Raw genomic sequence first — 26,147 nt, forward strand, 5'->3', positions numbered from 1 at the left:
ACAAAGCGTCGCTGAGACTCAGATAGACTTCGGGTCACACAGTCCCGGGACAATGCTTACGAAGGTCTCAGGCTGCACTAAGCACACGCACTCAGCGCCGCTGAGAAACACTTGGAAACTTTGATGTTCCTGAGTTTCCACAACAGGGAGACAGCTCTCCTCGGGCCCTGGGACACACGTTTCTTCAGGACACAGCACACAGCAAAGTCCTTTCAAGCAGGGGGACACAGCACACAGCAAAGACCCTTAGCCTCTCCTTAGTTAAATCAGCAAATTGCAGGCTAGCCCCAGAACACACAGCAAGGGTCAGTCCTTCTCTTCAGTCTCTTCAGCTATTCTTCCTTGGAAGGGGTTCCTCTTGACCGCGAAGTAGTTTCAATCTTTTTCAGTCTTGATCAGTCCAAAGTTCAGGAGTTTCAGCTCTCATAGTTATACCCCTAAATGTCTTTGAAGTCTTTGTGTTCAGGGGGCATTGACCCCTGTCTAAAAAAGTTCTGGGTGTCTCCCTGCCAGTGACACCTTCTGCCTTTGATAGTGGGGTCTGGTTCCTCAATCACTCAGCAGGAGGTGGAGCCATTCTTTTATGGCAGCAGCCCAGGCCTCTTCACCTCCAGAGGGCTACTCCTCCCCCCTACACTCCAGATGCAGGTCAGCCTGTGGCTCTCACCTACTCCTCCCCTGGGTCAAGACATTTTCAAGATCCCATCACATTCAAATCCAGACAGTCAATCAACAACCAGGCAAAGACGCACGGAATTGTTAAAACAAAAAAAACAGCCACTTCTAAAAGCGTGGTTTCTAAACACACAATTCAAAAACCACCTTCACAAAGAGATGTGTTATGAAATTGTGAGTTCAGGTACACTAAACCTCACCTGTCCATCTTAAACCTATGGGGAGATAGGCTGGAAATATATTACTCAGCCTTCCCCATTCTGTCCAATGGGCAAGATGGCCTTGCAACAGTGAAAAACGAAATGGAAAGTATTTCACTGTCAGGAAAGGGTACACACCTCAGTACATGTCCTACCTTTCACAGACACTGCACCCGGCCCAGGGGGGTACCTTGGGTCTACCATAGGGGTGTCTGATGTGCAGGGAAAGGGAAGGGTAAGGCCTGGTAAGTGGGTGCACTTGTCAGGACAACATGGCAGTTAGCAAACTGCGCGCAGGCACTGCAGTGGCAGGCCTGAGTTCTTTCTTTAGGGTTACTTGTGTGGGTGGCACAATTAGTGCTGCAGGCCCACTAGTAGCATTTGCATTACCAGCCCTGGCACACATATTGTACTTTACTAGGGACTTTATTAGTAAGGCAAACATACCAATTATGGACAACCAATTGCCATAACACTTTATAAAGGGAGCACTTGCACTTTGACACTGATCAGCAGGGGCAAAGTACCCAAAGCAGCTAAGTTGGCAACACCATGTCAGAAAAAAAGGTCTAGGTGGAAGGCAAAAAGTTTAGGGAACTTTAGCCAAATAGGGCCAAGTCCAACACCCAACAATCAGTGAAAGAAATTGCTTTATATGCAATGGTGTATAAAGTCAACCCAACCCAATTCACCTCTAGGCAGCGTGTGGAACATGCAGAGTCAGTACCTCTACATGCTTTAAAGCTGGATAATAATATCAAGAATATGAACACATTGATAAAAAAAATCCATGTTCCAACTAACAACTTTAAACAACCTAATATTTATTTATTGTGTAAATAAAAATACGTTGTATCTGTAGTCTATAATTAAATAGATATAAATATTCTTAAACTATTGCTTCTTAAAACAATTTTATATTATATATTACTACAATACATCTATAACTAAACTATTGACTCTAACAAATCAGGGGTTTGTTTAATGACCACTATCTTACGTTCGGTTCAAAATTAATCATTTTCTTTGCAGGCTCCTGGAGTGTTAGAATGTATAGTTCTATTTTGTTCATGGATATAAACAAACAGTTTGTGCAAAAGACCTTTTGTATTTCATCGGTTTCGGTCATTGTTACTGTGTTTCCTGGAATACTTTTCAGGCATCCAAGCCTGTTTTAGCTTAACATGTTTTTGGCTGCAATGTGCACCTGAAAATAGTAACAAAATGAGTCATTTTATTTCGATTGTAATAGTAGAGTGGGGCTGATTTGTCTCTCAAAAATGCTGTGCACATTTTTTAAGATCACTTTGAAGCAAATGAAGTTGAAAAAGTGAAGCGTAGAGTTTACTTCCTTTCCTTTGGTTCTGCCTTTCTGTGTGATGTGATTTGCATGATTTACTGGCAACATGAGCCGCTTCATATGTTTGCTCTCCCAAAATGTCAGGTAATAAATCTAGACTTCCTCGGGCTAAATGCATTTCAGCTTCTGAAAAGTGCCCAGGAGCACGGGTTTATTGTCTTAGCTTGTTAGAGGGAAATATTTCTGTGAAGTATGGAGCAGCCTTTAGGTGCATCAGTGGCCTTGGCTATCTGGTCTACTCTCCTATGAGTTTATTACTCTTCAGTGTTGGTTCCTTTGTCAGCGTCCATTACACCAGTACTCTTCTGTTCACTTCCTGGTGAGGCCAGTACTACTATCAGACGACTCACTACTTACTAGTCTCAGCGAGAATCCTAACAAATGCTCATAATTAGTGGAGTCCGAATTTCATATGCATAATTCTCAGTATTGGAGGCCTTGTGCATTCAGTAAATACCCATGTGATCTTGCGTGGCAGGCAGATCGTGTTTTTTCATTTTATTTATAGATTTTTTTGATGAAGAGCTGTTGCACCTTGAAATGTGACTGATCACTTTACATGCTACAATTGTGAGGAGAGGTAAATTTACCTGAGCGACCTGCATGTGGCCAGCAGAACATTTTCATACAAAATGCATGCAGTTGTAAGAGACATGGAACACACTCTAAACTGGGTTATTTCTGTAAAACGTATTTAAATATTTGAGATACAGTGAGGGTACTCTTGGGTGTTTTTGCTAGGCGTGTGTGTGAAATTCTTCTCCGCTCGTGGAGATTCTCCCACTCTGCGTAGAGTTCCAAAAACTCTGCAGAGCGGAGTTTTTTCCTTGCTCGGGAACCTCAAGTTTGCGAGCGAGGAAAATCTTACTCCAGATCACCTCCTGGCAGGACTTCTCAACGCGAGCGGTCATAGATGGTCGCTACCGCTCACATTGAGAAACCTTCTGTTCGCGTTGATGAAGCTGCCACTCGAGTAGAATATCTGCTCGAGCGGCAGAAAGAAGCAGCACCCTTTTGCGCTGCACATGGTGCCATTCGTGCTGGTTTTAAAGCACGGGACAAACACCCAGCGCTAAAAATGAGCATGAACTGTGTGATGTAACGCACTTCTCTGCTGGCTGAACCCTGCATAGCACGGCAGAGCAAACTCCGCCCAGGTCTAGTTTTTGCGTCACTCTATTTTTAAGTAAAAATTTTAATTTGATTTTCAATTCTTTAGGTCATTTAACTTTGCCATGTTTTGTCAGCTTTAGACCTCAGATTTTTCTCCCTGCCAGAAACATCTTGAGGATAAATGGGACCAGCACATGTTAGGCTCTCAAACGCAATTGTTGTGTTCCGTAAAGAAGAAGGTTAGAGATGGGTAAGTTCATCAGTGTGATTTTTAGAATGTGTGACGAAGTCAACATTTCTGTAACGTACAATTGACAGCTTCATTGATCTGTTCCTCTGGGAGAGTGTGGCTTTGCCAGAAGGGCAAGGCGTTGGCACGGGCAAATATCTGGTTGCTTTTTACCTTCACCTTCCTGATATATACAAGAAGAATTTTGGAAATTGTAAACACAGTAACTAAGCAGGGTGTTGTTAAACGTCAGTCAACATAGGAATTTTATTATTAAAGGAATTAAAAAGACTAACTGCAGTCACACACTTAACAATGGTTAATTAAATGAAAGTCAGTGCAATAAACATGTATAATGATTGTTTTTCCAGATGGTGACTTAGAAAATACTTCAGCTGAAAACTCTTCACCGACAGGTGAGTAATACCGGAATTACCAAATGGATTAGTTGCTCACATCTATGATTTTACATTTGAGAAGCTGGGGAAATAAGTTGTGAGACAGGATATTTAAATAACATTTATTGCTTTTGAAAGTTGAAACTGATTAGAATACTAGCATTGTGTCCCGGAAAGGTTTAAGGCCCTCAGTGTGAGTGGCCAGGTAAATGGCTGATTTTCCTTATCACCGAGGTTACCGTTATAGGGGGTTCTGATAAATCTACGCGTGGAGAAAGCCCAAGTCTACGAGTTGGACCCTAAAGGTCCACTGAGAAATGAGGAATTACCAGGAAGACTGTAAATCTGGGCCTAAATCTCCGTAAATTCATCATTTTGGGCCAAACTTTCACCTCAAAGGTGGGGAACCCGGTTCGACTCTCGGCGTTGGCTCAACATCCTGTGATTGTGGGCAAATCAATTAATCTCCCCGTGCCTAACAAAAATGAACGTGTCCATCTGTAACGCAACAGGTGCTCATGTAAAGCGCTCTGATACCTTCGGGTCGAGTTTGCGCTATTTGAAACAAAACAAAAAAGAGATTTGCGGTGTTCCTGCAGCACACATCATTCTGATGAGGCTGTTGTAATGAGGGACCAATTGTATGTTACTGTGACTAAGTTGCCATGACGAAAGAGTAAAACAAAGCTAAAAAAAATAGTAATAACTGGGGTCCTAATAATGGAATGTCCCAGAAAACATATGTTATACCACTCTGCCACATTTGTTCAGTCAGGTAAGGAGAAAAGAGGAAAAACTTAAAAAGAAAGGTTGGGACTTTGCAAGCATGTTGCAACTTGCTAAATATGGTTTGTATTTTTACAGGAGATTGTTCTTAATGGTAAAGGTTAAATTGTAAATTTTCAGGCAGCATGCAAAAAAGAGTCCTGTTTGCCACTTGTGTTTGTTCAATTATTTTAATTTCCCTTCACTCAAATGATTTGAGGTTACCCTCTGAAGAAGTTGTTGATTGAAAGGTTGAAACGATAAGGGTCAGCAGTGTGTTATTGAATGGTTAACGTAATTTGGGGCTAGACCAGTATGCTGAGTCTGTGTCATCTGCTACAAACGGGTTGTGGCTGCCCTCCACACAGTACGCTGTTTTAGTCCTTGTACTGTTAACAAGGGCAAGAGACAAAAATGCCTGCAAGATTTTATATACCTGTTTGTTTGTTTGCTGTTTACAGCCTAGGTGTTTTTAGACGTCAAATGTTTCATCATCAGTATAAACAAACTTATTTAGCTACATATTTAACCCCTTCCCCGCTCATGACGGAACCACTCCGTCATGAGCCACGGTTGCGCTGTGCTCATGACGGAGTGGTTCCGTCATGCTACGGCCGTTGGCGGCCGCTCCGCCCACGCGGCGCTAATTCCCCGCCTGTGCGGGCGATTAGCGCAGTGGGCGGAGACGTGACGGAACCACTCCGTCATGAGCACAGCTCAACTGTGGCTCGTGACGGAGCGGTTCCGTCACGAGCACCGCGCCACCGCGCTGCCCCCAAACCCCCCCCAGCGCCGCGGCGGAATTCCTGCCGCGGCGAAGGGGTTAATACATTTCATTCTAGATATTTCATATACTGTTTTTAGGATGTTGTATTTATTTTTATTTTTTGTAACTTCACGAGGAGACCTTCCTATTTAGGATGTGTGACTATATATGTATTTTAAATGTTAGTCAATTTGCACCATATGCAGAAAATGTCACTGAATTATTGTATTTAGTTGTATGTGCCTTTATGGCCTTGTGCCGAAATAAAGGGTTTGACTGACTGACTGAATTAGGAACTTTCTACCTAGGTTGGGGGCTAGCACATTAGCTTTCTACAATACGCTGATGATACAGTAATCCTAGAAATGACACACCCTTTTTGGCCTGCAGTAGGTAGACCCTTCGGCTATTAACAATTTTAAACTTAGAAATTTGGATATGAAGGTTTGTAAAACAAAAATAATTTCTTATAGCTGGAAGAACACATTCTTTCAGTAGACATTGGGTGGAATCAGCATGGGGCTGGTTTATACCTACAATTATCTGGGCATATGACAAGAAAGGTCTGTAGGTTGCAAAGCTCATCTGAAAGCCCTTCAAACTAAGACTACCTTTTTGCAGTTTTCAATGAGAAAATTATTTTTGAAATTACATAGCCTCCCTTTTGACAATATTTAAAGCCAAATGTATGCTTTTGTGGATATATGGACCACTGTCGTTGAGAGATAAACTGGCTACTTGGCTTGACTCCATAGTAGGCAGATGTTTAAAATTGGTTCTTAACATACTAATGTCTTGCCCAGAAGTTCAGCTCTGGCTAGAATTTGGTTTACTAAGAAGTACAATTTGGATTCACTGCATATAGTTTACTTTTTCTGTTTAAGAAAGGCTATAAAGGGGTGTCTTAAACATCTAATTTGGAACGAGATTACAGTGAGCCATTGTGATGGCACTTAATTTTGACTGTCACATTTACTTTTGCTAATTGAGGAATTCGAGGCATAGACCATCTTGAATGAGTCAACAACAGGTGCTAGTCTTAAATATGTAATGGAAAATAGACATTAGAAAATACCCTGGTGGTGCACCTTGGGGCTGTAAAATGGGCACATTACATAAAAGACATTTATGGTGCTTTAAATGCCTATTGGTATATTAGTGAATATACCTATGGTATAAATAATCCAATAAGACAAACATATTTGTGTTTCCACTTTTTACTTGAGCCTTTAGTTGAGTTTAGAAACAAATAGTGAAATGAGTCCCAGATTACATGTCCCTGTTTCCACCTTCGCTATGGCTATATGTTTTACAGCGATAGTTCATTGTTCTTTAGTAAAATTCGTGCATGGAAAACTAAAGTTTTCAAGTTGTAAGTTGCATACCAGTCAGAGCGAAGATGAGGCAACCGATTTGGTTTTGCCTTCATGGTATGGCAGAATGGTTTACGTCAACCATTTGTAAAAGCACATTTTGAGTATTCCAAGTGGAGATCAGTAGACTTGACTAACAGAATTTATTTTCAAAAGTAGGTTGTTGCTGTTTTTAGAACAACTTGTTTGTTTAATTAGTGATTTTTAATGCACATTTTTATGGCGGTGTGGTGAATGTAATGAATTTAATTAGTACAGTCTTTCAAGAGTTAACTATTGTAAACCTACACTTACTGGTGATTCGTTAGTACCTGATATTTTGGCTAAGATATCTTTGCAGGATGATATAAAATCCATGAGATTCTGGTAGCAGACGGACTACATAGGAAATCCAACACTTTCACACCATTGTTGACAGATTCCCATGTCTGACCCAGATCCCATACTGAATAGTGTCTAAAACACCAGTGGTTGCAACATACACTTTCACCTGTAAATATAACCACCTTTTCTCATGCCTCACAAGTAAAGAGTTGTTGGGAATCTGATAACAAATTCTCAGTACATTAATGTGCCATCCTGATTTCGTCTGGAATGGTTCAACCAGGCCATTTTTAAGGTCAGGCTTGACAACACAGCTGTCGCCAGACAATTATGTGAGTATCACTAGAGAGGGACTTTGCCTCCGCCCACATGTTGGGAGCCAGGAGTACATGCTTTGATTAGGCAGAAGTTGTGTCCTTCCACACAAAAGTGCTTGCCTTCCACACATCTGTGATCATTCTGTATATTTATCCAGCTGCCTAACCTTGAACCTTTAGGGGCACACACACATGGCATTGGAAAGAAATTAAAGTGTTGTAGGCAACTAGATAATTCAGGGTGGTTTTCTCTGGCAGCAGCTCAGACGGAGGAGGGCCATCATTAACCTACACGGAGGCTCAGTTCTGGTTTGACAGTGCAACTGTCACATGACCTCTTTACCTACACCAACATTAGTCTACAGTTCTTTGCTTCCACACAAATACAATTCCATCCCCAAGTTATTCAATTGAAATGCTTCACTTTACCATACAACATTCCTTTAAAGCCAGACTTATTGGTTTTTTCAATGCTTATCATTACCTGGTAAAAGGGGGAACATAATGAATATTCCAGCTAGTTGAGGAAAGAGGGAGATTAATTCAGTGTCTCTTTCACTTTATTCACTTGGTCTATTGAATTAAATCTGTGGCATAAACTGGTTCAAATGTTGCCGTGGCAAGTGATAAAGCAGAATTGATGATGGCCAGATAATAAGGTGCTGTCCAGTCGCACTTCTTGAAGTCTTAATTGTGTGGACCAGTCTTGATGGAACACCTGCTCAGAAGGAACCACCTTGATAGTGCTGCTGTCTGGATAGAAAAAGCTGTTTACCAACCAGAAGAATTCAACAGATCAGATCTCTGTAACAACAGTCTTGGCAGTGATATAGTATTTTTGCTTTGTATGCACACTGGTGTTTGCCAGGACAAATCAAACTGCAAATTCGATATGCAATCATTTAAATAGGAAACATGGGGCATTGCAGACATGGAATATTTCTGATAGAATTGAGTTGAAAACATTAGCTTCATTTTTTAATCCACAGAGTTGAAAATGCCCTCAAATAATATGTTATCTACCAATGCACATGTACTACAAATTATAAATTATGAATATTTGCCTGTCCTTATCTTACAACTGTAGCTGAGGCCTTTAAGGTTGTTTGTGTGCAGATAACAGAAATCTTTTTTTTGTTTTGTGGTGTCTTTTCCTTTCTTCTCGCGTCAGCTGCCTAAAAGCAAGATTATGTATTTTGTTTACATTGCAAGGCGAGTGCAGCAGTTGTGGAATATCAGGTTGCAAACTGAAAAACAAACAGACCTCTGTTGATGTTTCCTTTCATTGGAACATTACCACATTCAGTGTTTGCACAATCCTAGATAACAGCATATTGTAAAATGGAAGTCATTATGCAGTGCACCTGGGGAAACTTTTAACTAATGCACTAGATGGTAATAGAATCATAATTGACTGTAAGTTAACTTTCTTTCCTTTCCGTTGTTTCTTAAGTTGTGTTGCTACAGTTACAACTTGTGACAGTTGAGAATCAGCAAAAAGGTATCCATTCTTTGACCAAATATCTTCCTTTTAGCTCTCTTCTGTGGAGTCCCTTCACATTTTCTCCCATCAACTCTATCCTCTTCCCCATTACTGCCACCTGAATTGCTTCCTAACAAATCTGCTTATTCGGTTTAAAGCATACACCGGCCATCTGTACTTAGGAATTAAATGTAAGATGGCAAGAAAGTTGAAGGCAGGGAGCACAAACCTGCTAGAGCGTAAAAGAAAAGGGAAACACCAACCTCTGGTCAATATCATTCTCTCCATGACAAAATGACCAACTTTTTTCAAACTTAGCGTACCACCTCACCATTAGAACCAGCATTTTGGTGACAGCTAACAGATATTTGTTTCTGTAAGCAGTGCGGACTACGGGCACCAAAAGCAGTCCTGACAAAAATGTTCAATCCCACCCCACCCCCTTCGTCTCCTTGCACTCGCTCTCTCTTTCCATCTATTCTCTCTCTCTTTCCTTGTGTCCTCTCCCTCTTCCCCCTCTCTGATGACTTTCTCTCAACTCCCCCTTCGTCCCTCTGACTCTTGAAGCCTCCCCGTTCATGCCACAGTTGACCTCTGCGAGCTGGGGGAAGTGACAGAGGCACCAAGATGGGCCATCGACTTTCAAACCCGCGTCTAATAACTCCAGTTCCGGTGGAATAAAAGACCTGTCTGGCCCTACCTGTAAGGAGTTTGCGCCCCACTACACTGCTATTCTTTGACCAAGTATCAACTGCTGAAAATACATGACTGCCTGAAAAAAGTCTTACTCCGTGCCACATCTATGATGGTACCCATGTTTGGGCATTTGCATCTTTCCAAAATATTCTCTGCCACAGGTACTCAAACTATTGGGAACTCCTTCTTACAAGAAGGATGTATTCCCGCCTCCCTTAAACAGACCTACGGTACCCTTCTCTTAAAATAAGCAAAAGTTGATATCAGCAAACCTATCAGCTTAGATCTACCACTGATTTAAATTATGGTGAGGACTATTGCTAAATACGGATGTATGTCGTTACAACGCACACTTTTACAACGCATGCACTTACAATGCATTTTTTACAACGCAACATCCACTACAACGCATTCCATTACATCGCAGGACACTACAACGCATTTTTAAAAACTACCTTTACAACGCATTCCATTACATCGCATACTACCTTTACAACGCATACCATTACAACGCATAATATTACATTGCATTTAAGGTAAGTATTGGATAGTATAGGGGTAAAAATTACTAATCTTACTCCAGGGGGTGCAACAGTAGGGAAAGTGATGGATAGTATAGGGGTAAAATTACTATTCTAACTCCAGGGGGTGCAACAGTAGGGCAAGTGTTGGATAGTATAGGGGTAAAAATTACTATTCTAACTCCAGGGGGTGCAACAGTAGGGTAAGTGTTGGATAGTATAGGGGTAAAAATTACTATTCTAACTCCAGGGGGTGCAACAGTAGGGTAAGTGTTGGATAGTGTAGGGGTAAAAATTACTATTCTAACTCCAGGGGGTGCAACAGTAGGGTAAGTGTTGGATAGTATAGGGGTAAAAATTACTATTCTAACTCCAGGGGGTGCAACAGTAGGGTAAGTGTTGGATAGTGTAGGGGTTTTAATGTAATATGCGTTGTAATGGTATGCGTTGTAAAGGTAGTATGCGATGTAATGGAATGCGTTGTAAAGGTCGTTTTTAAAAATGCGTTGTAGTGTCCTGCGATGTAATGGAATGCGTTGTAGTGGATGTTGCGTTGTAAAAAATGCGTTGTAAGTGTAGTGCGTTGTAAAAGTTGGGTTGTAAAGGTTGTAGACCGCTAAATACACTTCTTACATGTGTGTTTTTCCCCAATGTGATGCCCTAAGAGTGAGTGAAGCAGGCGGAAAGATGAGGTTTTTGAGACATCATGTTCTAGAGTGAACAGTGTGAAAAGAAAATATAAGAAAGAGCAACAAAGGAAGAAGGTATCATAGAAATGCACAGTTCCAAACTGAAAAAGAGAAAATAAAGATTGACGGGGCTCATCTTTCAGTTATGACAGATGCACACGTGTTGCCCTTACTCTACACTTGGTGAAGTACACATCAGTGGTGGTAAAGAAATAAGACCACCCTGGACCTGGCATAGAACTGAGGAATGCCAATATGGGGACTTATGTCTGGTTTGCTATCATTTGCATGAGGTTTTTGATGTGTTTAATTTTGCACTAAAGGTTTTATTTTTATCTTCATGTTTACAAACATGGTCGCTCTTTCATATGAAAGAAACTAAGCACCAAGGTTTAAATTGTTTTGTATGCAAAGTGATTGTGTGACCATGTATTATATGGGATAATGTACATGACAAGGATATTGCAAACCACCATGGAGTTCCATACCTTATAAAGGAACTCCGCCCTCTGCCCCTCTCCTCTATATGGCTATGGAACCCTTGGCGTTGTTAATGTATGGCAGGGGGTATTTTATCCCTCATATAATATGGCAGGGATTTATCAATCAATCAATCAATCACTGCATTTGTAAAGCGCGCTACATACCCGAGAGGGTCTCAAGGTGCTGGGGAGGGGTGGGGTGCTACTGGTCGAAGAGCCAGGTCTTGAGGAGTCTTCTGAAGGCCAGCAGGTCCTGGGTCTGTCGTAGGATGGTGGGGAGAGTGTTCCAGGTCTTGGCGGCGAGGTAGGAGAAGGATCTGACGCCGGCGGTGGTTTTTCGGATGCGGGGGACTGTGGCGAGGGCGAGGTTGGCTGAGTGGAGGCTTCGGGTGGGGGTGTGGAAGGAGGCATACACAGTTTGAACCTGCTAAGGTGCTCCTACCTGCCTAATGAGAGATTATGTGTGCCATGCTTTGGAATAAGTGCCTAGTGCATTGAGCTTGGATTAGTCATACAGCGTAACACACATAATGCAATTGTGCAAAAAAGCATTGTGTACATGATTGTTAACAGTATTTGGCAGACCTGTGCAAAAAGGCAAACTTGTTAACACGCTTCTATCAGCCTGATAGGCTTGGATGCCTAGTGCAAACATTGGTTCAGCTGGGCAAAGATAACATTCACTGCAGATGTGCAAAGGTAGCATTTACTGTGCGATCAGAGCATCCAGCGGTGAGCAAAAATGGACTATTCCTCGTGATCGTCTAACCCTTTAATTGATGCTAAATTCCGACAATGGGATAGGGATCAATACTTCTCTTGTTCTGTCCCTGTGTTATATAAAACCCTTTCAAACCCATGGACAGCATTCATGTAACTCTGCACCAGTTGAATATTCAGCATAAAATTCTGCGGGTTTAGGGCCTCTATGGCTGCTGTCCTGCAGGTTCTACACCTAAAGCTAAGAACGCCTTGTGCAACAATTACCTACGATGTACTAGCAGGTTGGGTCACACAGCATAAATATACACACATTTATTTTGCCTGGTAACACAAGCTGCACAATGCATCTTCCTATTTTTCCTTCTTCTGCCACTCAGGGACGAAATCAAGTGTTGGAAGGCATCCAAATCACCTCTTTATCAGTTCCCTCTTCATTGTCAATGACAGTGTTGCCTCAAAATAGGACTGCTCCTTGCTTATGGTATACGAGTTTATTACTAACCACCCATGCAATTGGATTGTCAGTGTAGCTTTATCTTCCAACTTCCTTTTCTGCTGTATACATTTATTGACTAATTTCTTAAATTTATGGTTACTTGTGTTCAGTTGCCATGAGTCTAGGATGCCAAGATTCTGTATACTATCCTGCAGGTATTTGGTGAATTGACCTTTCTTTCTTATCAGGTTTATCTCTGTCCAAATAATTTTAGCCAGGGATCCCTCCGGGGAACTCTGCAGTCGATGACAGCACTTCATGAAGGCCCCTTGCCTGGCTAGTGATTGTTTTCCCAAGGCAAATTCCAATCTTACTTGGTCGGGGGAGGCTGACTTTGAAATCTGAAACACTCTTTTATATGTCCCTTTCGCAAGTTTCTCCAACCGGTTCGCATCTTCACCCAATATTATCTCTCCTCCATATGATAATGTTGGAATCAGTTTTGAGTTAATCACTGGTATCAAGGCCTTCAGATTGTGGCCCTACAGGTTTTTCCTCAGGCTTGAGAAGGCAAAGTTTTGGGCCTCAGCGTAAGTCCAATCTGAGCCCTAGGTACATGTTGTAACTTTGTCAGTGTTGGACTCACTTAAGTGCCATTTCCTATGTTTCACTATTCCTTGTTTTAAGGGGTATAACTTTGTTTTTTTTAGGTTGATTCCAGCTGGTTATTTACAGAATACTCGGCGAGCCTATTAATGAATCTTTGTAGACCCATGCGGGTATTGCTTAACAATAGGAGATCGCCTGCATACAAGATTTTACTCAGCTGTTGAGACTCGAGGCTCGGTGCTTGCGACACCACTTCTGCCAGGGAGGATGAAAGATCCCCAATGAAGAGGTTGAACAACAGCGTCTCCAGTACGCATCCTGTTTCAATTCAAGGGAGTTGGTAACCTTTCTGGATAAATGACACACATCCCCCACCTTGATGTTTACCTAGGTTTTTTATATAACATCTGAATAGCCCTAAAACGGTTTTGCGAAATTCCCCAAAGTAATAGTTTTTCCCATAGCAGGCCTCAAGGGACACAGTCATAGGCTGCTTTGAAGTCCACAAAACACATGAATAGCGGCTTCATGGTATCACATACTCTTTTCATTATGAGACCCACTGCCATTAGGTTGGTGGGGGTTCCTTGCATTTTAGTGAACCCAGTTTGGTTAATTGGCAGCCTTTTTGCCTCTGTCATCCACTCCTGTAGATCTTGCAGTAGTAGTGCTGTAAAAGAAATTTGAGGTCCACATTGAGCAATGATATCAACCGGTAATTGCTAGGGAACGTGGCTACCCTGCCCTTGAAGATGGGGTTGATCACTGAGCCTCTCCAGCTTTTTGGTGTGCTTTTCGTCAACAGTATTTGCTTGAACATCGAATTCAGGAAACCAGCCCAGGTTGTAGCATTGTGCTTTAAGAGTGTATTCGGTATTCCTTTAGGGCCAGGTGCGCAGTTGGTACATGAGTTTTCAATTATTTTTACCAAGTACTCCATTGGATGGTCTAAGAGTTCTGTTGAGTTGTCTGAGGTATTGGCAGCACCGTTGCAATTGGTTTCCGAGGTTACCGCGAGGTTACCGGCTCCTGTGGGCTCTTGCTGTGATCTATGGGAAGTTTTAACCCTTTCTTGCTAAGCAGTTTTGGGTATATACATCTGATTTGAATATCTACAATATATTTACGAATGACACCAAAACAATTGGATATTGATTTGAGGCAATGGGGTTGGAATAACTTGTTCCTTCTCTTTCTAGCTGAAGAACATTCTGAGTCTAAGGACGTAACAGAATCACCTAAATCAGGTATAGCATAACATTTAATTGTTTTTCAAATTACATTGCTATTGATATATTTCAAATAAATTGTTGCTTTTATCTGATGTGTTTAGAATCTGCTGGCCAGACTCTGTGTGAGCGTTGCAAGAATAAACATGTGAGTTAGTTTGCCTCATTTCTTTTTATTAATCTAGTTTTTATATTTGATATTCATGAAACGTTTATTTTTCAGTGTCTGCAGAGTGAAAAGGAAAAGGCAGTACCAAGAAAACTTGCAATGGGAGAATTCTTGTAGGTATAATTGGAATTATGTAATAAACGAAAATTTTGATCTTTTGAGGTTGTCCTATCTCCTCCGTGCTGACTTCCACAGTAGCTGTGGTTCTGTAGAGAGGTAGAAATTTTACTATCACAATATTGTTTTTAAATATTGTGTTAAAACATTGTAGCCACATTATCGACTATCACAATATTGTGCTGGTAGGTACATATAGGTAATTATAGATTTACTATTCTTGACTCTACATATAGGAATCTGGATGATGTGTCTCTATCTTTAAGGTATGCAGATCGATTTAAGAATAGTAAATATATACTCACCTGTGTGTCCTTGCTGTCACAATATTGTGATCCTCGATATTTTAGCCACAGCATGTTTGTAGCACAATAATTCTGACATAATATTCTCACATACAGCTGATAAATAGGTATGAAGCATCTTCCAGGGATGTCAGTAGGTCAAAATCCTAAACATGTTCATAAAGAATGCACAGCTTTCATTCCTAGCCGTGGTCTGACTCATTCAGGGATCTTTTATTTCCTTCCTCAATCCCTCCACACTACAATGTTACTCTCTCTTCTGTTGTAATATAAATAAATATCCCCATTTCAGTAATTCTGCACGCATGTCTTGTATCCTCTTGTTCAGTCTAGCTTTACATTGTCCCTTCAGTTTAAGATTGGATTTTATAAACTATAAAACATTTTTCATTGTTTCTTTCAAGTTTTGGGAAACACAAAGTAAGTGCTCCTTCCTTAGACAGTCTTTTACTATTACTTTAAAAAGTATCTTTACCAAAGCATGAAATTGGTTATAGGGCCATATTATATCTATCTTCTATCACATTTGTGGCCGGTTGAGGCCATATCATCTGCGTCTGTAGATAGCAAAATATCCTACTACATGACTGAACTATGTGCCACTATCGTTCAGTCTAGGTAATTTCAAATCCTACAAAAATGACTCCATATCTTCAATATTTATCTGACGATCCGTGAAATATGACTCCTTATCGTAGCATATGGAAATGAAATTATTAACTTTTACTTTTTCAATTCTGTCTTTTAATACTCAGAAAAAATTAGACTTTTCAATCCTCTTCACTCAATCCTAAATTCTTTTGGCTTTCGCTTTGTGAGAGATTGTGCTTAATCCTAACTAACAAAAACTAAATAAGACTTGTAACTATAATCTAGTTTTTAAAGGCATTTGCTAGGCCTCCATACTTTGTATAGGGGTAAACTCTACTCTGATCTCACAAGCCTTTTTTCTGCAATCAGTTTCATTCTTCTTTTACTCCTGTTTTTTGCTTAATCCAGCATATCTGTTTGAACCTAATATCTGCTTGTTCGGCATTAGTTTCCACTAAGCAAAAATTAATCCACAAAAATTGTCTATAGCATTTGTAATTTTATAATAAATGTTTTAGGAGGATTAACATACTTTTGATACAAATATTTAGCCAGTAGGTCTCTGCTGTTTAAAAAAGCAATGCATTGATATTTTCATACACTTCAAAAGCTGCAGTGAGCCCTTTTTCAATGTAGGCTGCAATACTTTAGGCTGCTACCAGAGGACCAATTGACACAACTTTTCCCATTTTTCACAAAACCACTATCTCAGTGAAGGTGTAAGATATGCACTCTGCAGAGTTGGAGGTAGATATGGTGTTAGGCAGTTTATGCATGGTAGGTTAAGTATGTTTTGTTGGTTTGTAAGCTAGATATGATAGCTAAGATATGGTAGGTAAGGTAATGTTGGTATGGTAGGTATGTCTGATAGCTATGTTGGCTATGGTAGGAAGCTGTATTGTAGCTAAGTACATATGGTAGGTAGGTATGGTAAGGGTGGTTTGACATTACAACTAGTATAAATGTATGCCTTTACCATGCATACCCTTACCACACATGCTATATGTATAAAATTATATATATATATATATATATTTTAGAGGGAACCATTCAAACCCCCCTATTTTATTTACTCCCAATCTCACTCTTAAACCCTAAAATTACTCATACCTCCCTTTACCACTACCAACCCCACATTTAATAATTACTTTTGTTTATTTATTTTGGGGGCTTGGAAGCCCACAAAACCCTTTTTTAAATTTTAGTCCTAAGCTTCCTTTACCAATGCCCACCCACAAATCCTAAAACAATACGTTTCTGTACTTTCCCACTACCCACCCCTAAACCCTAAAAATTACTAATACCTCCCTTCACCACTATCCACCTCCTAAAATGAACTTTAACTCCCTTTATCGCGAGGGCGTGAGTTATAGTTACTGTAGGCCACGCGATATTGTTAAAAGAGATAACTATAACAGGTGAATTTCAGTGATATCTTGAGTTTATAACATTATGTGGTCACTTAAAGTTTCACCTTACTATAAATTACTTTAACCTTTTTTTGAGGGAATTTCTAAGTTTAAAAAAATCTAAAGTAAAATATAATTCGAATTCCTAACTATCACGTCACTTTAACAATCTGGAATTTTTTGGGATCTGGGGAGGAGCCCCAAGGCCCTTTTGCTAAACCTGAACATTTTTTTAAAGTAAATGGGTGCCCACCATGGGCACCTACTCTGCTGGCACCGTTGGGGGCTGCGGAGTGGAGGAGGGACTCCAATGCCCCTGTAGCCCCAGGTGGCTCCCCAGCCAGCACCATACTGGTGGGAGCTAGAACCCTTAGCATTTTTTTACTGCTCCCATCTGACAGAGCAAAAATCTGTTCCCTAGGGAGTGCGGCCAAGGTATCCCCTCACTCTTCTGGGCAGGGAACCACAGCGTCCTGAAGTGAGCTCCTTGGAACACTGCAAAGTATCGGACCCCAGTTGATGGGGTCCCGAAGCCAATACTACCTTGGAGAGCAGGCGGCATTCCCTCTCCCTTTTCACTACTGTACTCGGCCCCAGGGCAGTAATCGGCTCAGGGAGGGGGCAGCATGCCCCTTCCCCTTTCACAGTTATGCCAGGCCCATGGATTCGATCCCTGGGGTCCTAATCGGTTCGGAGGGGGGCTGCGCATCCACCTTCCCTTTCACTATTATTCCTGGCCCAGGGGAATGGAGCCCCCAGGGCTCTAATCAGCTCGAGGGAGGGGAGGCGTACATGCCCCCTCCCCATATGTATTTTCATTGACTCAGGGGCCCTGTCCTACCCCAGTGGTCATTTTAATTAAATCATGAATGGTGGCAATCATTCTCTTATTTTTTTCTTTCCACGATTGTGCGGGAATACCACAGATTTGACGTAAAAAACAATTTTTTGAAAATGTTTGGCTCTGGGGGTACATCCCTGAACCCCGTCACCCCCCACAGGGGCTAGGGTAGTCCTACCCTGCCCCTTCTACTTTATCTTTAAATTTCTTCTGGACAGGGGAATAAGTAATGGCCACCGAAACATTTCTGTACATGTTGTAGCTACCCAGTCCGATTGGTCACTCCAGTGGACCCTCACTTCCATGAGAGCAAGGTGGCCCAAGGGAAAAAAAGCCCACTAGGCTAATCAGAATGCTTTATTTTTTTAAGTTGTGCTCGTGAGACTCTTGGGAGAGCCCCGAAGACCCAATCAGCTAGATATACAAATATTTTTTAAACTTAATTTCTCAAAAACTACTGGATGGATTCACACAAAATCACAAAAAGCACACTCTTTGGACCAAGATCTAGCTTCCTGCCAAATGTGATCTAATTCCATTCTGCAGTTTTCACGCTATCTTTTTCCAAAAAGAATATGGAAAATGCATGGAGCTTTTGTGTTTTGGGACCCCCTTCCCCCCCCCACCCCCCCCCCCTTTTTCCTGGCCCCCACTCGGTGGATCACCCGGAAACTTTCCAGCAAGGAGGTGAGCAGACACAAGCAAAAACAAGCACTTTTGTTTGGAAATGTCTAGTTCAAATCTGTTGAACAGTGCCAAAGTTATTGGCAAATTAAAAACTGCATTTCTTATGAAACCTGAGACCTTAGATGCCTTTATTATCGCCATAACGTTTTCATTTCTAGCCTTAGGACTAATAATCATTTTTAGACATTTCTCTTTTCCACAATCAATAAGTCAAAACACCCAGACGTGTTGCCTAGTTGTAGATTATAGCCAGTTTTATCACTAAAAAGCGTTTTGTATTCCATTCGAGATTTTCTCAGGAGCTTTTTATCCTCCACACTCTGTGCTTCAGACCTCTTATTTTGTAAGTATGTTTATCAGAAAATCTTTTGTCTGTATTGTCCTATTTTTTATTCAAATCTGTCATACTATTCTGTCCCTTATATATGCTTTAACCCCTTCGACGCGCATGACGGAGCGGTTCCGTCATGCACGTCGGTTGCACTGTGCGTATGACGGAACCGTTCCGTCATGGCCCCGCCCGCGCACAGAACCTTCAGCGTGGCGCGGAAATCCGCGCCGCGCTGAAGGGGTTAATTCACTTATTTATTTATTTTTATCGTTTTTTTTCAATATGTTTTTCTTGACATTTCAACTCCATACAGGAACACATGTGCAACAATAGCAACCATTAAATAATAGTCGACATGATATATGCATCCAAATATCACTAAGGCCAGTTGAGCGTTGTAGTAACTAAAAATAAACCAAATAACAACATAAGCCCCGCACTTCCTATTAATTCCCTTATAAAGTGGTTTGATTTTCCATGGCCATAATTTACACCCAAAATCCACTAACCCAGGATTTCACAAATGTGGGTTGTACTCACTGGGGAGTTGCAAGCTAATTTTTGTGGTTTGCTAAAGTCCAGGCAAAAAGTGAATATGCTTTTAAATTCTGTACATTTGCTGTACTTTAAAGACAGAGGTCAAATGTCAGGCTATGTCTTCTGACAAATTGCTGCTTATATTTTTTAACATGAGTCATTTTACAAACTCCTCTCAGTTTGCAGTCAGAGAAATTATCAGTGGCAGCTCATCGAGGGAGTGCTGCGGGGCAGTGGGGTGAGGGGTAGTAAACTCTGGCCTACGGCCGGATGGAGGTAGGTGAGTAGATAAATAAATAAAACTAATTACATTGCGCACGCTGCTTTGCAGCGATGCAATGCAGCGCACCCAATGTAATTTGTTTTATTTATTTATTTACTCACCTTAACCCCTTCAGCGCGGCGGGAATTCCCCCGCGGTGCTGAAGGGTTCGAGCGCGGGCGGGGCCATGACGGAACGGTTCCGTCATGAGCACAGCGCAACCGATGCTCATGACGGAACCGTTCCGTCATGGGCATGGAAGGGGTTAAAAACACCCACCCTGCCCCTCCCCCGCCCCACCTCACTGCCCCGCAGCTCTCCGTCGAGGAGCCGCCACTGTTAATTATGTGACAATCTTACTGCGGAACAGAGAGTGTAAAAAGAGAGGCTGTAGGATATCATTTTTTGTAAAACACAACAAAATCGAAATGTGTGTAAATTGGGTGTATGATTCCACAACGCATGTCATCACATCAAGTGTTGTTACAACGCGTTACCATTACAGCGCAAAGTTTAACCACGCATATACCTTTAAAACGCATGCCTTTCTAACACATTTTTGTAAAAACATGTTTTGTAATAGCATATGCGTGGTTAAAGTTATGTTTGAAAATATAAGTATTTCACAGGTAAATATAAATGCTATATATGTGTACAATATAGCTTTATATTTCCCTGTAAAATACTTATAATTGCATAGTAATGGCGTGCATGGTAATGCATAAAAATGTATGTAAAAGTAAACTGATGTACTTATTTTTATATGTTTTTATATATTCCACAAATAATGATGTGTGTTGAAATATATAAAAGCCATATATATAAAATATATATATATAATATATAAATGTGTTTACACATACATTAAAACTATATATATATATATATTATATATAAATGTGTTTACACATACACATATATTAAAACTATATATATATAGTTGCCCCCTCAAATATGTGCAACTACCGTACGCGCAGCGGACGGGCGCAGCGGGCGCGCCGCATGCGCGCCGAAGGCGCGCCTAAGGCAAGCCCGTCTGCGCCCGTCCTCGCCAAGTCATCGCCTCTCGCCAGTCACCCTGCCCAACAAAAACTGACGTCTTATCACTATGACAAAGATCATCTCCTCTCACTCAACCTAGGTCAACGCTGCGACAAGTTTGAGGGTTACATTGGTCAGACTGCTCTTCAGTGTAAATCTTGTAACTTACACACCCCTGAGCCACAATCTACCCGATACAAAGCTACCAGAAGGAACCAAACTACACTCATTATTTCCCAGCTAAATGTCCGGTCCCTGGTCAAACACCATGCGGAGGTTAAAACTCTACTAGAAGACGAAAACCCAGACATTATGTTCCTGAGTGAAACCTGGCTCAAGGACGAACTGACCAGCATCCCGAACCTAACGCTACCGGAGGGGTTCTCTATGACCTCCATTAACAGAGATTCCAGAGGAGGAGGCATTGCAGCCATCTATAGAACATCTTACTCCTGCTCCTTCTCAAAGGAAAATATTACGGGCTGTGAATGTGCCCGTTTTAAAATCACCATTAGCCCTCATTTTTCCCTATCTGGCCTTTTTATCTATAGACCCCCTGGACCCTCCTCCAAATTTGTAGAGGAGCTCCTAGAGTCAGCTCATGCGTTGGTCGCTAGCTCCGCAAATTTCACGATCTTAGGGGACCTAAACCTTCATTTAGATGCCAGCGCGGATCCTATCATCAGCAACCTCCTGGCTGACCTAGCAGCCTTACAACTCATCTCCCTTATACAATCCTCTACCCACTCCGCCGGGCACCTACTTGACCCGGTCTTTACCAACATCCCGGGAGCTAATGCGGATCCACCTAAACCCATGGGCTGGACGGACCACTTCCTCGTCACAGTCAGGATATCAGTTGCTACCCAACTCAACAGGGCAACACCTACCTCTTGCCTCAAACGACCCTGGCACAAACTCCAAAACTTAGACCTTCCGGCCAGACTAGGAGAGCTGAACTTTGATACCACTAACGACGTTAATGCGTCATATGCAGCCTTCCAAGCATGGATTACCAAAGGACTTGATATTCTCATTCCGAACAAATGGACTAAAGGACGTTCTACTCCATCTAATCCATGGTATGACGAGAACTTAAAAACATTGAGGAAAAAATGCAAAAGAGCGGAACGCCAATGGAGAAAAGAATACAGGAACGAGGACAAAAACTTATATCTGAACACTCTCAAAGTATATCATAAAGCTATACGCACCACCCGCGCTTCCTTCTATGCCAGGGAAATTGAGTCCAGTTCCAACCCCACAAAAACAATTTTTAAATTAGTCCAAAAGCTACAAACCGGGGGCAACCCTGCCTCGATTATTTCCTCCACCCAACAGTGTGAAGACCTCGCTACATTCTTTACTGACAAGGTGAGGAAAATTTATAATTCCTTTTCACCAAACTCCTCCATCTACACCAGCCCCCCTAACTGTCCCTTTAAGGGATCCAGGCTTACACATCTGCCAGCTATCACCCAAGACGATCTAGCTAAAATTTGTAGAAGGGTGAAATCGGGAGCCCCCTCTGACCCCATGAGACCAGCTTATTTTTTAGGAGTCCTAGATTTTTTTCTCCCCTCACTGGCCACACTTCTCAATCTTTCCTTTTCATCGGCCACAGTACCCACCGGCTGGAAACAAGCATGGGTAAAGCCCATTATTAAAAAACCCACCCTAGATCCCACTAAACCGGAGAACTACAGGCCCGTATCACTGCTCCCTTGGATATCCAAATTGGCAGAGACCCACGCTAATACAGTACTCATGAACCACCTAGCAGAAAATAACATCTTAGACCCCTCCCAACACGGGTTTAGGCCTGGACATAGTACGGAGTCTGCCCTCCTTTCCACCACTGAACACCTCCGGCAGATTGTGGACTCCGGTCAGAGTGCTGCGCTGATACTACTCGATCTCAGCGCAGCCTTTGACACGGTCTCTCATAATATCCTTCTAAGCCGTTTGGAAAGTTTTGGAATACAAGAACTGGCACTGGAGTGGTTCCGATCATTCCTTACGGGCAGGTCCTTCTGTGTGTCAGCCCCCCCATTTATCTCCCAATCTCAGACTATAGGTCAGGGAGTACCGCAAGGGTCTTCCCTCAGTCCATCCCTTTTTAACCTGTACATGCAGCCCCTTGCGGCAGTAGCCATGGAATGGGGACTTACGCTGGTGTCGTACGCCGACGACACACAGCTGGTTATCACCTTGACAGAGGTGCCCTCCACTTCCGCCACAAGATTCAGGGATGGACTGGCCGCAGTCGCCAACTGGATGACAGCAAACTGTTTACAACTAAATGCAGGGAAAACCGAAGTGCTACTCCTAGGCAGGAACTCCAGCTGCTGGAATGACCACTGGTGGCCCCCCCTGTTGGGCCCCACTCCCCCTCCTAAATCTTTGGTCAAAAACTTAGGTGTATGGCTTGACTCGGCACTGAGCTACCAGAATCACACAAAAAAAGTAGCGGCTACTTGCATCGGGTTGCTGAGAAGCCTTAATCCTATTCTAGGCTTCTTCAACCACAAAACACGGCAGCTCATTGTCCAATCTACCATCCTGGCTAGATTGGACTATGCAAGCGTCCTACTCTTGGGCGCCAATAAAACCGAGAAAATCAGGTTCCAGCGAATACAGAACGCTGCGGCCAGAGCAATAATAGGCCTCCCTAGAAGGTGCTCGGCTAGAGCCACAATACACAAACTCCACTGGCTTCCAGTAGAAGCCCGCATCCAATTTAAAGCCTTGACCACGGCGTTTAAAATCCTGAAAATGGATGGCCCTGAACTCCTCTGCCCGCTGCTAACACCGTACACCCCCCAACGCCATCTACGTTCTACGGGGCAGCACTTAGTAGTGGTCCCCCGCACGAAACTCTGCCGTATTGGGGGCCGCTCCTTCAGACTGCTGGGAGCAAAATTGTGGAACTCTCTTCCCCTCCACATCCGTTGCCTCGACAACCTTGCCGCCTTTCGCAAGGCTATCAAAACCCACCTTTTCCCACCCCTATAAACCTCCCCCCCCCACAGGTCATGCTATGGTTCTTAGCGCCGGGACGCCCCGTTGCTGGGGCAGCTGTCGCGCTCAACAAACCCCTAACATAACATAACATAACATATATATATACAAGAACCTTTTAGTGCTTTCAATTTTTATATTATCAATAAAAATGTTGCAGCCCTTAAAATTCTTTATATATATATATATATATATATATATATATATATATATATATATATATATAAAAAATTCACTTAAAAAACCATAGGTTTCACACATGTTATAGTTTTTTTTTTTTTTTTTTTATTGAAATTTTGCAAAACGGCCAGTACAGCCAACAAACATAGTAGTCCACATCAGCATGATAACGTGATACAGGGAACTGTCAGTTTGTATAGAAAGACGACAGAGTGCAATGGCCAACATGTCTACATTTGAAGACATCAGTGGGTCAGGGAGTTACATGCAATGGCCCGGGGGTCCCACCATCCCACTTCACCACGCAGGGCATTCCAGACAGAGAAAAGGAAAATATGGGACTCGCGGCTGGGTGTCCCGGCTCGGCACGAATCATCAACATGTTCTGAGACATCCGGGCTTCAAGCTGCTCTCTCTACTCCCTAGCACTCCGCACTCACACATTCACAGCCTCGCTCGCCACTGCCCCCTCCTGATGTGTCCGGGTCCAGCTCACAAACGGTTCCCAGATGTCCCGGGGTCGGGATGCAACAGGCAGCAGCTCCCCAAATGTGGTTAGTTGCGTATGACCATACGTGACGTCAGCCAGCTAACCCTTTACTGTGGGTATCCCACTTCTCCCCCAGTGGACCGCCACCCGCCTCTTAGCAAACAACAAAAGCAACGCGTGCAACCGGCGCGCCTGCGGTGGAGTACGTTGAACATAACCCAAGAGCCCGACAAGGGGGGAAGGAGCATCGGAGCGACCCACAATCTGATTGATTAGGAGAAAAACCTGAGTCCAGTACCCCACCAGTTTTGGGCACGACCATGCTATGTGCAGAAAAGAGGCCAAGGCGGCTCCACAGCGCCAGCAGTCATCGGTTTCCCTCAACCCCATCCTTTTTAGGCTGATGGGGGTTCTGTACACGCAATGAAGGTATTTGAAATGTATGAGACGTAGCCTGTAGTTCGGCGAGAGCTCTGTGAGCTGCCTACAGCAAAACTCCCACTGGTCTTCAGTTATCTCAGGCTGGAGTTCACCATTCCAACATTGCATGGATTTAGGCGACCCCACCAGATCCGTGTGCTGCATGTGGCGATAAATACGGGTCACCAATTTCCGGGGAGACGGGGAGCCCACCACAGCCTCCAAGGCCGTAAATACCGGCGGAGCATCAGGGAATTCTCCGGAGAGTGCCCGGCACGCCGCTTTCAGTTTGTGGTACAAAAACAGCTCAGAAAAGGGCACCGCGCCCCCATCCTCCAGCTCCGGAGGAGGCATGAACCGGCCCTCAGGAAACAAGTCCGCGAACGTGCGTAGACGCCGCCCGACATCGAGGCGGCCGGCTAGGCCATCCGCCACACATGGCAGTAACGGATTGTGCCTCAAAGGAAGCGACGGTGAATACAACAACGGCACTCCGGCCCTTTTGCGCAACTCCTCCCACACCCATTGCAGCATCCCCGCCGTGTCCACATCCGCTCCCGGGCGTCGTGCCTTGGCACAGACCGCCACGCTCAATGGCAGGGGCGCAACCGCGTCCCGCTCCACAGCAACGTGGGGTTGGTAGGGGGTAGGGTGGGCCCAAAAATGCACGAACTGAGCCTGCGCACAGAGGGCATACAGCTTCATGTCTGGAGCACCCAGGCCTCCCTGTCTCAGCGGCAGCACCAGGGTATCCCACGCCACCCTGGCCTGTCCGCCCGACCATACCAGCGCCACCAAATGTGACCGCAGAGTGGCAAAAAAATGCGAGGTCAACGGAATAGGTATATTGGCGAATAAGTAAAGAAATTTGGGTAGTACTACCATTTTTGTCAGTGCAATCCGCCCAACAAGCGACAGGGGCAGGGAGGACCAGGATTTTACTTTCTCACTCAACCACATCATAGCCCTGCCAAAGTTGAGGCTCCATATTGCCTGTAGATCTCGGCTAAGCCAGATCCCCAAGTATTTAACCTCTTCCGCCTCCCAGCGCAGGGGGTAGTCAGAGTGCACCTCAGCAGTACCGTCCGTAAGGGGAAAGATGACCGATTTGGACCAATTGATGGAAATGCCCGCAAGGCCCTCAAAGCGGACAAATTCCCGCAAGACAGGATCCAGATTATCGGCAGGATTGATAAGATAAAGAGTCACGTCGTCGGCGTAAAGTGAAATGAGTAGGCTTCTGGAGCTGAAGCCTATACCTCTCGCTGTGTGGTGCTGTCTGGTCCGGGCTGCGAGCGGCTCCATAGCTATGGCAAACAGCAGCGGAGACAGAGGACAGCCCTGCCGAGTGCCGCGGA

At 43.2% G+C, this 26,147-nt stretch overlaps 1 protein-coding gene across 2 annotated transcripts in view; it reads left to right on the forward strand.

The window, feature by feature from the left end:
- LOC146785560 (uncharacterized) overlaps window positions 1–26,147 on the forward strand; it is a 263,330-nt gene that overhangs the window by 88,679 nt on the left and 148,504 nt on the right. For both annotated transcript variants that reach the window (XM_085634724.1, XM_085634723.1), the window contains 4 exons: window positions 3,949–3,993; window positions 14,359–14,406; window positions 14,493–14,536; window positions 14,612–14,670. In XM_085634724.1, coding sequence (XP_085490850.1) covers window positions 3,949–3,993; window positions 14,359–14,406; window positions 14,493–14,536; window positions 14,612–14,670 — 196 coding nt within the window. The remainder of the gene's footprint in view (window positions 1–3,948; window positions 3,994–14,358; window positions 14,407–14,492; window positions 14,537–14,611; window positions 14,671–26,147) is intronic.

Source organism: Triturus cristatus, chromosome 11, assembly GCF_964204655.1.
Source record: "Triturus cristatus chromosome 11, aTriCri1.1, whole genome shotgun sequence".
In the NCBI taxonomy this organism is placed as follows: domain Eukaryota; kingdom Metazoa; phylum Chordata; class Amphibia; order Caudata; family Salamandridae; genus Triturus; species Triturus cristatus.